The 14,468-nt window shown below is 41.7% G+C and overlaps 1 protein-coding gene across 3 annotated transcripts in view; it reads left to right on the top strand.

Annotated features, from left to right (window-relative positions):
• The first annotated feature begins 11,947 nt into the window (after positions 1-11,947).
• Positions 11,948-14,468, top strand: part of Rel (REL proto-oncogene, NF-kB subunit) — a 30,075-nt gene continuing 27,554 nt past the window's right edge. The window contains exon 1 of one of the 3 annotated variants that reach the window (XM_090336865.1): positions 11,948-12,147. In XM_090336865.1, the coding sequence (XP_090192991.1) occupies positions 12,075-12,147 (73 nt within the window). In that variant the 5' untranslated portion in view covers positions 11,948-12,074. Of the gene's footprint in view, positions 12,298-14,468 lie in introns of all 3 variants that reach the window. The other 2 variants (XM_090336867.1, XM_090336866.1) reach the window with 2 other exon arrangements.

Here is a 14,468-nt window from a genome sequence, read left to right as displayed (position 1 = left end):
CTGATTACTCACTGCTGCTTAACAAATATCCAGTGCTTATTGGTTTAAAATAACAGCAATCACTTTTTGATTTCTTATGGTTTCTGTAGGTTAAGAATTCAGGAAGATCCAGTCCTGACAGAACTGTCCGGAAAGGGTAGAGAAGATGATCACAGGCTGGAAGGCAGGATCATCAGGTCTCTGTAACCCCTGTCTCCTCACATCTGGGATAGTGACGTAGGTTTTTGTGATTATCCCTGGAGAGATACCCAGTCACATTATGCTAGAAATTTTGCATCTTCTGAGACGTGCACAGTAATTGTATTTCTTTCTCTAAAGCACAAAACTGATACTTGGAAGGCTAGACATAGCCAAAGTGATTTCTGAGTGCCAGGGTTATCAATTACTTATGTTTGTTTGTTTTTTTTTCTCTATACACTTTTCATATTTAAAAAATATTCTTCTAGATTTACAATAGAACAAAACCTAGATACTTAAGGTCATATAGAATGACACTAAATGAAAGGACCTCCAGGATATAGAAACAAAAGCCGTATAATGAGTGATTGTTGTCCTTAATATACTATGTTACCTCTCATCTCTTTTACTCTCCCTTGGTTATCTCATATTGTTACAGTATTTCACCTGGTTATCTGATATATTGCATATATGCGTATTTGGTTATTTGAAGTCAGATAGCCAAGGGAGGAAAACAAGATGAGGGGCAAGGGTGGGGGGAGAGAAATGGGGACCAAGACATGAGAAAGGGTATCAATGTACATGAAGTAATGCACCTTCTATCTGGTGAATATAATGTAACCCTTCTATTAAGTACAATAAAAATATATGAAAAAAAAGAATTCAGGAAGATCTCCAATAGGTGGCTCTCTCATGTAATTGCAATAAGAGAATAGCAGGTTTATTTAATTTGGGAAAGGTACAGGGAACAACAAAATAGTGAGACAAAGGACAAAGGGTGAATCATGCAACAGCAATACTCACAAGGCAATATGCTGGAAATAAACTTTACAACTCGGGGGAAGAGCTTGGGGGAGGAAAAGTGGGAGAAAAATGTTCAACAAGAAATGTATTCATTACCTTATTATCCAACTGTAACCCCTCTGTAAATCCCCTGGACAATAAAATTAAATTTTAAAAAAAGAAGTATTTATATTTGGAAACATAAGTCACATGAAAATAGAAAAGAGTAGCAGGAGACAAAAGTGTGAACTAGGAGAATTTAGGATAGTTAGGCATCTGTCTTTTTAGAGGTGGAATACTTTTCACATGTTCCCTAGGGCTACATACATTACTTCTGTTTCTATTCAGCATGGTGGACTCAGGGCAATAATGTTTCTCACACAATACCTAAAGGGTATAATGCAGGACAACTAAGGAGAATCTGTACTATCTTTTTGACCCATCCTGGAAGCTAACCTAGCATGATGTCTGCCATACTTTACAGATCAACCAGTCTCTATGGTTTGACCCAAATTCAAAGGGAGGGGCCAAAGAATGCATCTCTTTATGGGAGGATGGTCAAGGAATTGGCAGAAATGTTTTAAAACTACCACTACCGGTGCAGACAACATTCTTTAGCTTGTGTAATAATTGTCCTGGTAAGGACATGATTTCTCCTTCTTTTACTTCCTTGTTCATTTTCCCTCTACTTATGATCCTCTTTAAATGTTTACAAATTAAAGCTTTTAGCCATGATTGCTTTGTTGGTTCTTATGTGTTCTATAGATAGACAATCTTACTCTCTGAGACACAAATATTTCCTGCTTCTCTGTTCTATTCTGCCTACTTCCTGTTTGGTTGAATTTTACTTCCTGTGCTCTGTCAATGGGCTTTGTCAAAGCTGTAAGCTTCCATCATGACCTAGTAGCCCCTGTTCTATTGCTGACTATGACAGCCGCCTTGAGCAAGAATTGGCATACACACACACACACACACACACACACACACACACACACACACGAATTGTTGACACACAATAGCTTAAGTATAATGCAGGAAGTAAAAATTAAAATTCTGTGTATTAATATCAATAGAACCAAAATGGAAATTAAAAAATATTATTTTAGTGAAGATAATTTTCCAAGCATTCAGCTCTGTCAATTCACTTTTTAGTGGTTGGATCAAGGAGGATTCAGTCTCAAAGGTCTTCAACCCAAGTGATCAACAGACTTGGCCAAAAGTCTCTCTTACAGGGGGGATTCTGTATCTCTTAAGGTATTTTGGGATGCACATAATAGGAGGCTCACCTGGCTTAACTTACAAAGGAATTTATTTCAAACAACAAGAAGTCTCAGGTGAGAGTGTTCCACTTCAGCAGCTAGCCACACACATCAAAGACTAAGAGTCCTTCTAGATCTTTCTACTCTAACATCTTCGGCATATTGGCTTTATATTTTATTTATTTATTTTGCCAGTCCTGGGGCTTGAACTCAGGGCCTGGGCACTATCCCTGAGCTTCGTTTTTGCTCAAATACTTGACCACTTGAGCCACAGTGCCATTTCCAGCTTTTTCTGTTGATGTGGTAATGAACCCAGGGCTTCATGAATGCTAGGCAAGCTCTCTACTACTAAGCCTCATTCCCAGCTCTTGGCTTTGTTTTTAATGTATGATCTTAAAATATCTTCTATAGTGTACTTACCACACGCAGACACACAGAAGTTCCTTGAGTTTCTGGGCTTTTTTTTTATTCATTCAATTTTATCATCAAGGATATATAGAGGCTTACAGTTCCATATGTAGTGAGTACATTTTTTTCTTGAACATTGTTACTCCCTCCCATGTTTTTCTTCTACCTTCCTGAGTGAAAAAAAAAGCCCTCTTAATGTTGTTAGAACATTTGAACAGATTCTTGTTTTCTATCAGTTCTGGACACCAATATCCTGTTAAGGCCAATAATGCTGCCTCAACACATGGCAAAAAGCAGACTGACAAAAGCATAAAAAGTGTTCCCCATTCAACCTCAAATCTGTTCAAAAGGGCTCTAATCCCAGCCATAAAAACTTCATGCCATGACTTCATTACCGCATAAAACTCTACCTCTTAATATTATCACATTGGCGATTAGGTTTCCAACACAAACCATAGCAAAAACCTACTCCAAAAACTGCACAGCAAGTTTCCTTTTGTATTTCGTGCATCAGGATTGTAACTTATGGCCATTCTTAAACCAACCGTAGGAATTGGAATTTTTTCTGACAAAGTGGTTGCTTAACAAAAACACTGCCATTTTAAGTGTCACTGCTATTTTACAAGAAACTATTTAAGCCACATCTTGTAACAAAAATTGTTTTCTAGGGGCTAGAGGCATGGTTCAAGTGATAAAGTATCATCTGAATAAGAACTTTTTTCTGACATTTTTTGGACAGGTGTCTTGGTTTTGGTTGATTGCTCGGGTGAACAGTTGACTTTTTTCAAACTAGCAGTAATACCAGGGATAAAACCTGGGTGGATGGCCCACTCGAGAGTTTGCTTAACTGGCTTTTTGTCAGTGCATATCCTTCTGCAAAAGTAAACTTTGCCTTGCTGAGTTACTTTTGACTTGGTGTCCTTGTTTCTAGGGGGATACCACAATGTCCTGAGACATTTGCAACACCAACCGACCTGTGGTTCAAGAATGACGTTAGCGTTGTTGGACTAGTGTTTGGACTTACTCCCATACAAAGGCAGAGATTCCCCTCTTTTGAAGTTCCTCCATCACTGGATAATACCACAGCTAATGTAATTGCTTAAAGAAGAAACTCAGAAATTCTCTTTACCTTGTCTCCCAAATACTAATTTAAGAAATGTAATCTTTCCCTACTATTATTACAACTGCTTTCCCTATTAGTCAATCTTACTCTAGACTTGCACTTCTCCTAATTCATACACCACATGTTGAAAAGGTTGAGCTTTCATGAATTCAGGGTGTTTCTGCTAAGGTCAGATCCTAGGAAAAGGAAGCTAAGTGCTATTAGTATGGCCTCACCTGTTCTAGCATGAGTTAATTATATGAAAATTTTGTTTGATGATTATAGAAGTATGAAAAGGCTCTGGTACAAGAGGTATGCAAGAGACAAATGGGAAAACAAGCGGAAATAAGGTAGCATATGTTATTACTATGAGCTTGATTGTCTGTAGCCACATTGGAGCAAGAGATTAGAACCAAAATATCTAGGAATTATATTCATGATGGATTCAACAAGACTGGGAACAAGCAATCCTTTTGGAGACTTAAGTGACAAAATATCATATAATATGGAAAAAAAGGGAGGTTTCCTGGGCTCAGTAAAGCAAGAACAAAAACCCCATGGTCCACTGTTTTCTGATTCATTTATTTTAGCATTATTTCATATTGGAATGGCAGGTCTATATCCCACCTAGACATTAAGATCCTTGATCTTGGGCATCAAAAATTTTTCCTTTATATTCCTCATAGATAGCAAGAAAGTATTTAATCATTATTAATTAAAAAATTATATATCACTTTTATTTTTCATTAATATACACATTACCTAAGATATATAATGTGACTAAAATAATAATATATTCAAAATAAAGACAGGGCTTGGGGCCTTGGGAGTTTGGCCTAATGGTAAGAATGCTTATCTAGCATGCACGAAGACCCAGGTTCAATTCCTTGGTACCACATACATTAAAAAAAAAAAAAGCCGAAAGTGGTGCTGTGGCTCAAATGGTACAGCAGTAGCTTTAAGAAAGCCCAAGGACAGTGCCCAGGCTCTGATCTCAAGCCCTAGGACTGGAAAAAAAAGAATTAAATACAGGGTCAGGAATGTGGTCTAGTGGTAGAGTGTTTGCCTAGCATGAACGAAACCATGGGTTTGATTCCTTGGTGCCACGTACACAGAAAAAGCCAGAAGTGGTGCTGTGGCTCAAGTGGTAGAGCACTAGACTACAGAAAGCTCAACAACAGTGTCCAGGCCTGTGTTCAAGCCCCAGGACTAGCAAAAAAATACAGCAATTAGTATAATCTTATCATTTACCTAAATACTTTATACAGAAATTAAAAACAGAGATATTTATATATATATATTTACTATGAAAATGCTTTATCTAGATTATGTTAAATTAGGTTTAATATATTTGAGGCACAGAGTGTCCACACCCTGAGTTCAAGTCCCTGGAATGGCACCAAAAAAGATAAAAAATAAAGCATTAAACAACAACAACAACAACGAAACTAAGCTTTTATTAAACTCTATAAAAAGGTTTCAGTGCTTCAATGTCCTAAAGATTCTGTGTGATGATGGAGTGGGAACATTGGAAAAACAGAAGCTGTGGGCAGAAAGTTACTGCTTTAAAAAAAAGACCTAGGGGCCAGGAGTTTGGCTTAGTGGTAGAGTGCTTGCCTAGCATGCACGAAGACCCGGGTTCAACTCCTCGGTACCACATACATAGAAAAAAGCTGGAAGTGGTGCTGAGGCTCAAGTGGTAGAGCTCTAGCCTTGAGAAAGTCCAAGGACAGCGCTCAGACCCTGAGCTCAAGCCCAGGACTGGCAAAAAACAAAACAAAACAAAACAAAAAAAACCTGTAATAGCTGAGAAGGTAGAGAAGCACAACTATCATCCAGTAGTAATATTCAAAGCAAATTATCCCAGTCTTACAAAAATAAGAAAATAATCATTACAAAGCTCAATTTCTGCCCACAGTGACAATGACTGACGAGAGATAGAATAGTCTTATACTAAGACAAAGACCCAAATCATGGATTCATATCACAAAATAAAGTGCAACAAACAGTTACCAATTTTTTTTTTTTTTGCCAATCCTGGGGCTTGAACTCAGGGCCTGGGCACGATCCTTGGACACTGCTTTTGCTCAAGGCTAGTGCTCTGCCACTTGAGCCACAGCTCCATTTCCAGCTTTTTCTGTGTATGTTGTACCAAGAAATCGAACCCGGGGCTTCATGTGAATCCCAGGCAAGCACTCTACCACTAGGCCACACTCCCAGCTCAAATTCTTTAATAAAAGTTTTAAGTCTTTGATTTTTATTGAAGTTATTTAAAAAATTATCACCTAAAAACTAACACATGCAAAATGTGAAAGGATTGAATTCATTCATACTTTGACTTCACTAATACATAATTCTACTTTACTAACACTATATATATATGCATGAGTCGTGTGTGTATAGATTTCCTTACAGAGCTCCTTCACATGCAGGTTTTGATTTGGTTCTTTTGCTATTAATTGAGTATAGTGAAATACAGCAGAGAGAAGGAGTCAACTAAAATGACCCTGTCCCCAACCCTGTGCCAAAAATATCCAAGAGCAGTGATTTAGAATCTGTCCTTATGTAAATCTTCTTACACATTTTATAGACACAGTCACACTTGATAATTTCATCTTTCACATTTTGCTGGGTTACCCCATGGCAACAGTTCTTTTCAACCTTAAAATTCAAATCTCCTCTTATCCTCTGTTGACACTCAAGAGACATATGACATTGAAGTATGGATGACTTCACTAACAATTTTTGAAAACACTAAATCTGAGCAAATAATTTGGATTTCACCTATGTGAGCATCAGAATTAATTTCTAATTACCAATCATAATTCCAAGCAGTGCTATAAACACAAAAGTATGACATAATTCTATAAGGACTACAGAGTATTACATATGTAGATTTAAAAGATGCCTAAGAATATTTTATGACTACATTTTGAGTTTTTGTGTAGTAAGATCTTATTTCTCTGGGAGTTCAGTAACTCTAGGTTTCAGTTCCTCATAAAATAGGTGAGTGGGACAGGTTTCCGGAAAGATATGGTACTTACTTTAGGGACTGTACCTTTCACCTAAAACTCAAAGCCAAGGTCATGGGGTTTGAACTCAGATTGGGCGCTGTCCCTGAGCTCTTCAGCTCAAGGCTACAGCCCTCCCCTTGAGCCAAGCCCCACTTCCCATTTTCTTGAGGTTCATTGGAGATTAAGAGTCTCAGGTCCTTTTGTTCCCCGGGATAGCTTTGAATCTTGATCCTCAGATCTCAGCCTCCTGAGTAGCTAGGATTACAGTCATGAGCCACCGTGCCTGGCTTTTTCATTATGTATCTTTGCTTTCTTGACTAATTGCTGCTGTATCTATATATTCCAGATGAGAAGTATAAGATTTGTCTTTCGTTCCTTGTTCTTAATTTCCTAAATCCAGTCTGGTCACAAAGGCCTACAACTTCTCTTTCTAATTTTCTTGGATGTTTTTCTTTCGCTTCATTTTTGTGCTAAGTAGACATGTCTGTTTGAGGCACTGTAATGACTTCTGAGTTATTAACTGTCATGATGATTTGTGGCTACCCTTGGCATTTATAACTGAGGAGTGTCAGATGCTCTTCAAGGGACAGTCCAGCACAGCAAGACTTTCCAGTGTCTCATTCCCAATCATGTAAAGTCAAAAGACCTGTATGTAATAGAAACCTGGGACATGAACCCCTTTCACAGATAAATATGACATATTTGTGTGTGGAAATTTAATATACACTGGATTTTCCAGGGATGCAAATTCTGCATAAAGAAATATTGAATTTATAGGCAAAAATCACAACTCTGTCAGCTCACAAATACAATCAGAATGCAACTACATCACTGCTATTTCATGTAAAATGAATACATCTGACAACTTCATTATGTCTCTTAATGTAAGCATGCCCAAGTATTCACATATTAAGCCCATGTTATTTATAAATTCCCTTCTTTTTATTTCCTCTTGCTACTACTATTAATGCATTTTATTGATTTGAAGGTTCACATGCAAGGAAGAGTATGAATTTCATCTCAGATAGGTGAAGTATACATTTTCACACTCATGCTGTAAAACAGTGATATTGACCTGATTAAATGGAGAACCTCTGCTGTTGATATATACCTCATATAAACTCTTTCTCCCCCCTTTTCTTTCTATTTTCTTTCCTGTGCCTGTCCTGGGGCTTGGAGTTATTTATTGGTGAAAACTAGCACTCTACCACTTGAGCCCAAAGCTTTCAGGGGTGGGGTGGGGATGAACTGGAGGTAAATGTCTCATGGACTTTCCTGCCTGGGCTGGTTTTGAACCATGATCCTTGATCTCAGCCTCCAGAGTAACTAGCATTACAGGAATTCACTAGCTGCACCCAACTCTAAACTCTGTTTGAAATAATGCAGAAATTATGAAGTAAAAATCTTTTGAGAGAGTAACAAATCTGACTAGTATATGAATGTTTTCTAGATCTTTGACCCAGAAAACAGAGATAAAAGGTGATATTGCTCCACAAGATTGTTGTGAAAGACAAATCTTGTTATGTAAACTGAATATATGCAGATACATTTGTTCCATATCCTTACCAACCACCTTTACCTTTTAATTTTAGCCATCCTGATGTAGGTACAGCTATATCTCATTGTGATATATATATATTTATATCCCTGATAATGTTAACACTTAAAAAATACTTAATAGCTGTTTGCCTATGCTCTGTATGCTCATGATTCTATTTTTAATCCCCAGAATTCACATTTGCTCAAATCAACAGGATATGATAATTGGATGCTGTGAAACAGGTAAGGAAGGATAAGAGAAAATAAGATGTGGCTCCAAAATTTCTAGCCTGTGTGTGGATAGACTGCAATAGTATAGAGAACTTGGGAGGAAGTAAAATTTTTGCAGAAAAAAGGATTAATGAAAAGCCTACGGGTCTCTACTGGAGATGTCTAGAATTTCTATGCTAGAGACTGCTAAAACTTACTGATAGCAGGTTTTTGTTTTTGTTTTCGTTTGAGGTAAGTTCTCACTATGTAATAATCCAGGCTGGCTTCAAATTTAGGGTCATCCTGCCTCAGTCTTTTGGGTGCTCTGATATTGATACCTGTTTTTGCCTTTTCTTCCTGGCACAAAGCTGAACTGATTTCTCAAATTGTATTTCTCAGCCTCTCTAGAGAGGCCCTGTGAAGATCAGAGTACATCCAGAAGTAATGTATTCCATATATAATCTTGGCCCATACAAATCTCACCTTTGCGAAAATCTTTTTGCAGGGCATCCTTAATGGGGCTGAAGATTGGTGACACAATGTGGAAGGCACCTGGGTCACCAATGGAGAAAAGCAATCCAACTTGCATTGGACTATGACTCAAATGATAAACTGTGTTAACCTGCTGAGATTGAAGCTATTAGAGATGATAACCCTTAACATAATACAAATTCACATCCTCCTTAAACAATTGCCTAATTTCTATTTTCTTTGCCACTCTTCAGAAAAGTTGCTTATATATATATATATATATATATATATATTCTTCAATTCAGCTTTCATCACCACTGTTTTAAGAACATAGTTTTTGTAATAACGATCTCATTTTTTTTCTTGATAGTCTCCCTATAGAGCCCAAGTTGGCGTCAAACTTGGGATCTTCCTGCTTCAGCCTCTAGGTTATGGAATTACAGGTATTCATAACCACACCCAGTTTAATGACCTACATTTTGATAAATCCTAGGTTATTTCTTCTCATTTGTCAGTCTCATAGTTTCTAACTCTGTCACCAAAATATCTCACCAAATTTCACTAAATCTTTTTTCTAGTCTCCTCTATTAAAATACTGGTCCAACCCACTTTTACTGCTCTGCCTTTACTTTTTGCCCCAGGTTAGCATATATTAATATTTTCACACATCTGCCACAGCAACCCTCTCAAAATGTCTTCCTACATTATTTACATGTTTAAATCCATCTTCTTTCTATACCAGGGCTTTCATGATCTGGTCACTGTTTTACCTCTTTAACCTCATTCCGTTTGTGACTGTACTACTGGTCATCTTCCAGTCCCTAGGAAAGTTCTATCTCAAGGACTGAGTGTATACTGTTCCTTTGACTGGAATGTTCATCTGTTTTGTTTTTTTTTTTTTTGCCAGTCCTGGGCTTGAACTCAGGGCCTGAGCAACTGTCCTTGGTCTTTCTCGAGGCTGGAGCTCTATCACAGGAGCCACAGTACCACTTCCCACTTTTTCTATGGATGTGGTACTGAGGAATCGAACCTGGATTTTTGTGCATTCTAGGCAAGCACTTTACCTAGACTAGGCCAAACTCCAGGCCTTTCCCCTGTATCTTTCTGTGGATGCTTCCTTCTTATGGCAACTTTGCTCAAATGTCACTTACGCAGAGTGTCCCTCCCCTCAGCCACTTACCACCTTCTTCATCTTTGTGTATGTGTGTATGTGTGTGTATGTGGAAGGTGCTGCTGAGGCTTCTACTTTTGCTTAGCTTTTTCACTCAATACTGGCACTCTGCCACTTGAGCCACACCTCCACCATACCTGTGCTGGCTTGTAATCTTGATCTTCACATCTCAGTTCCCTGGGTAGCTAGGATTGCAGGCAAGAGTCACTAGTGCCTGACACCTTTCTTTTCGTTATAGTATTGAAGTTACAACATATTTTAATAACAGTATTTCAAATGAATGGTGTACTTGCTACCAATACCAGCACTCAGGATGAAAAGACTCTAACCTAAGGTCAGTCAATACAACATGGGAGAACCTGTTTCAAACAAACGAACAAAAAACTTTATTAGCTAACATGCTTGATTATGGATTCTATATACATGGACCATTTAAAGGGGTGAGGTGTGTGTGTGTGGGGGGGGGGAGTGGGGTCTTTGTTTTGAACAGGCTGGCTTCCAACTCACACTTCCAGCTTTAGCCTCTACTTGGATGCTCTGCGATGAACACGCGGCGGCTTGGTTCAACGTTTATCCAACAGTATAAAAGTCACATAACTTCTTTTACATTGTACCTTTTGGGAAGCACCTGTGTTGGGAATGGCTGATTTTACTTTATTTCTATCCTCAGAGCGGCCGTCCAGTTTCCAACCCTTGCCTAAGCAGGCATCTCCCTGTCCTCCACATTTACTTTTAGGCAGTAAAGGTCGGGGGGGGGGAGGGGACGGAGCTAGACAACTCCGGTTTTAACTGCGCCTTTCCTTCCTAGCATTCTGACGAAGAACAAGGCATTTGTTCTTGATCTAGCACATAGATCAGGCAATGATCTGTGTGTTACATCAGGTGAACGTGCGCCTGCTGGCCGAAGAAGGGAACGGAGCTATACTAGATCGCTTAGGGCACTAAGCGTCCCCGTGGTTACCCGTCAAGTCCGAGGTCCGGGCATCCAGGTACACTGCCCGAGGAGGAACGAACGCGCGGCGAGCACCCCTGGAGATGAGGACGCTTTTGAGACCTCAAATGCGTAACCGAAGCCCCGACAACGCAAGACCGATAGGTGGGGAGACCCGACTGCGGGGGTCCCCCATGCAAACGCTCCGATTGCAGAGACTCGCGAGCGACGGGAGCCTGCGCGCTCGCCCGGCCCCCGCTCCCCCCACCCCGCAGGGCGCCCCGGGACGCCTGCCCTGGGGCGCGTGCCACACCGCTCGGCGACGGCGCGGGGGCGGAGATTTGCATGTGCGAAGTCGGGAAGAGGGGGGAACCACCGACAGAAACCCCCGGGCCGCCCTCCCCACCCCACCCCGCCCCCCAGCCGGGAGGTCGGCCGCGCTCCGCCGCCCCGCCCGCCTCCAGGCGCTCCCGGGCGGCTGGCCTTCCCGACGTCACCCCACCCTCGCACCACTCCTGAACTTTAAGCCACGCTCGGAAGAACACTCGGAGGAGGGGGATTTCTAGGCAGCCGGCGGCCGCCCCACGAACACAAAGCCGCCACCTCGCGACTCCCGGCACACTTTGCGCCCTGGAGCTCACGGCACCCAACCGTCGCCGGTCCGCCTCCCGCTGCGCCCCCCCTGAGGGCGTGGTCAGGGCGGGGCGAGGGTGGGGGCGTGGCCGGAGGGAGCGCGCGCTCGCTCAGAGAAGGCTCCGCCCCCTTCGCCCTCTGGGTAGGCGACGGCCCTACGTCAGCCGCGGGAAATTCCCTCTCCGCTGGGCCGTCCTCTCCGCCTTCTGGACGGGCGACGCCGGTGACCTGAGCGCGAGAATTCAGGGGGTGGGGAGGTGTGAGCCGCAAAACCAGAGGAGGACGGGAAGGAGGAGGAGGCCAGGGGGGTGGTCAGGAGGACTCGGGGGGCTCGGCGGCAGAGATCCCTCCAGCCTCCGGACGGACTGACGACTGGATGACTGACAGCCTGGGGCCCGACGCCTGGAGCCGCGGGCCGGGTGGCGCGGGGAGCGGAGCCATGGCCTCGGGTGAGTGAGTGGTGCCCGGCGCGGGGGCCGCGGACCGGGGAGCCGCCCGGGCGCGGAGCTCTTCTGGGGAAGGCTGGAGGTCTTGTGCCTCTGGATTTGGGGGGGCTCTTGTTTTGAAGGTAACAGTTTAAAACGTCGCCTCGTCCTCAGGTAAGTTTATCATCTGGTTGAAAGGTTCGGGGTTCGCGTGCGAAATCACAGCCGCGCCGCGACCCGACGCCCCGGGGCCCGCCGTGGGAGCCGGCGCCGGAGAAACTCCGGGCCCCGGGGGGTTGGCGTGACCGAAGAGACCCGGAGAAAACACCGCGGAGGGCTCGCGTCCTTCAGAGAGTTTAGACCAAAAAAAAAGAAGGAACCTCCGGACCTCAGGCCAAGTTTTCTCCCTTTCAGATTTAGTGATGCCAGGAGGCGGTGGCTCTGGTGCCGACAGTTAGTTAACCAACATGGAACTCGGGTGGAAAAATCCTCATTGGTATTTTAACTCGGGGTGTGTGTGTGTGTGTGTGTGTGTAAAAGGGGTAATTTTTACCGCGCACACTTTGTGTCTCTTCTCCACCCCAGCCCCACCCCGTTAGCCATTAAGGTAGACTTCAAAATCAAAACGGCATGCCTAACCCAACCTGAAATGCTTATTCGCTATTAAAAATGCGCAGCGCTCGTGCTTCGCCGGGACACAAGCGTGTGGGAAACAGTTGACAGGGCAAGAGAGGCAGCGCTGTGGAGACGGCTGAGGGTAGGGCGGCCTGTTACCTAAAGCGGGTAAGTCTGGAGGACTTGGGTTCGGGTTGGACCCTTGCCTCGATGCTGGCGAGGTGGTGGTGGGCTCTGTACATCGAGTGTGAAGGACACGTTAGGTCCACAGCTGGAGCCTGAAGAGGGAACTTGTTTTTGCTCGACCCGCATCTTCCCTAATGCCTCCCTGTGACCCTGGTGAGAGCACTGTGTAGTGGAGAAGAGGAAGTAAAAAAGTGTAAAGAACCTCTTTAAAGGGTTGAGCAGAACCATGCCACCGCTCCTGCTACGGGCCGCAAAGGAAATTAGGGTGTTTCGCATGACATTTGATTTCAGTTTGTCTGTGGTTTTCATGTGAGAATACAAGTGTAGTTAAATATTTCAACTTTCCCTTTACCCACTTAAATGAGCCCAGGCTTTCAGATAATGTAAACTCTAAATATCTTTAGAAAACAAGTACACAGATGACTTCAAATATTTGGTAAATTTATTGGCTTATGAGAAAGAGATTTTGTATCAAAGTCATAAATAAATGGGAGCAGAAGGCCAGCCTTTGACTATTTAACGAGACATAATATATTTCATGTATGTAATGTCTAAATTTGCCCCCCAAACAATCCTTTCTATATAGAGTACTGTATGAGACATATGGTTTTAAAATTTGATACAAGTCAAACTATACTTTGCACTATATTTTGTGCTATTATAAGAAATAAATTCCAGCCGGGTGCCAGTGGCTCATGCCTGTAATCCTAGCTACTCAGGCCTCTGAGATCTGAGGATTGCTGTTCAAAGCCAACCCTTGCACAGAACTTCGTGAGACTTTCATCTCCAATTAACTACCAGAAAACCGGAAGTGGACTGTGGCTCAGGTGGTAGAGCGCCTTGAGCTGAAGAGCTCGGGAACAGGCTCTGGAACAGCTCCCAGGCCCAGAGTGGGTCGTGGGGCTTGATTTCATAAGTTGAAAGGGAAATGTGTAAAGGAAAGAACTGGAAGTTTTAAGGTGATTATCTTTTTTTTGTTTTTTTCTTTTCTCCAGAGTCACATTAAATAGGACTATTTAAAATATAACTAGTTATTCAGATTGAAATTCACTTATTTGATACTTCTAGAAAAGAAATTCTAATGATGTTAGGGTATATATTTTTTAATCAATTATAAAGACCTTAGAAAAAATTTACTGAATTATAAATTCCCATCCTGTTTTGAAACAACACTTTAATGATGACAGAAAATTGCTTAATTACTTAGACATTGTCTACTGTACATTTGTTTGTAGTAAGGATGCATTGAAACCTCAGAAAGTATTTTAATTGTCAAGCACTTAAGACTGGATGTCATATGTAAATAGGTATATATCCGTGAATAAGTTGTACCTATAATGTAAAAGTAACTTAGATCATAATCTCATAAGCAAAATTATTAGTGCCACGAGTAGCAGGAACTTAGATGATGATTCTGAATTTTGTTCAAGTACATTAGCAGAATAACTAGTATTTCACAGATGAAATATTAAGCAGTTTCTTATTGCCTTTTTTATATTCTAGTTTTTTTATTCTAGTTTAACATGATCCATTATAATAGGCAA

Source organism: Megascapheus bottae, chromosome 7 (genome assembly GCF_031878675.1).
Source record: "Megascapheus bottae isolate mThoBot1 chromosome 7, mThoBot2.hap1, whole genome shotgun sequence".
Classification (NCBI taxonomy): domain Eukaryota; kingdom Metazoa; phylum Chordata; class Mammalia; order Rodentia; family Geomyidae; genus Megascapheus; species Megascapheus bottae.
The sequence above is the reverse complement of the archived record's forward strand: the minus strand, read 5'-3'. Positions and strand labels throughout refer to the sequence as shown.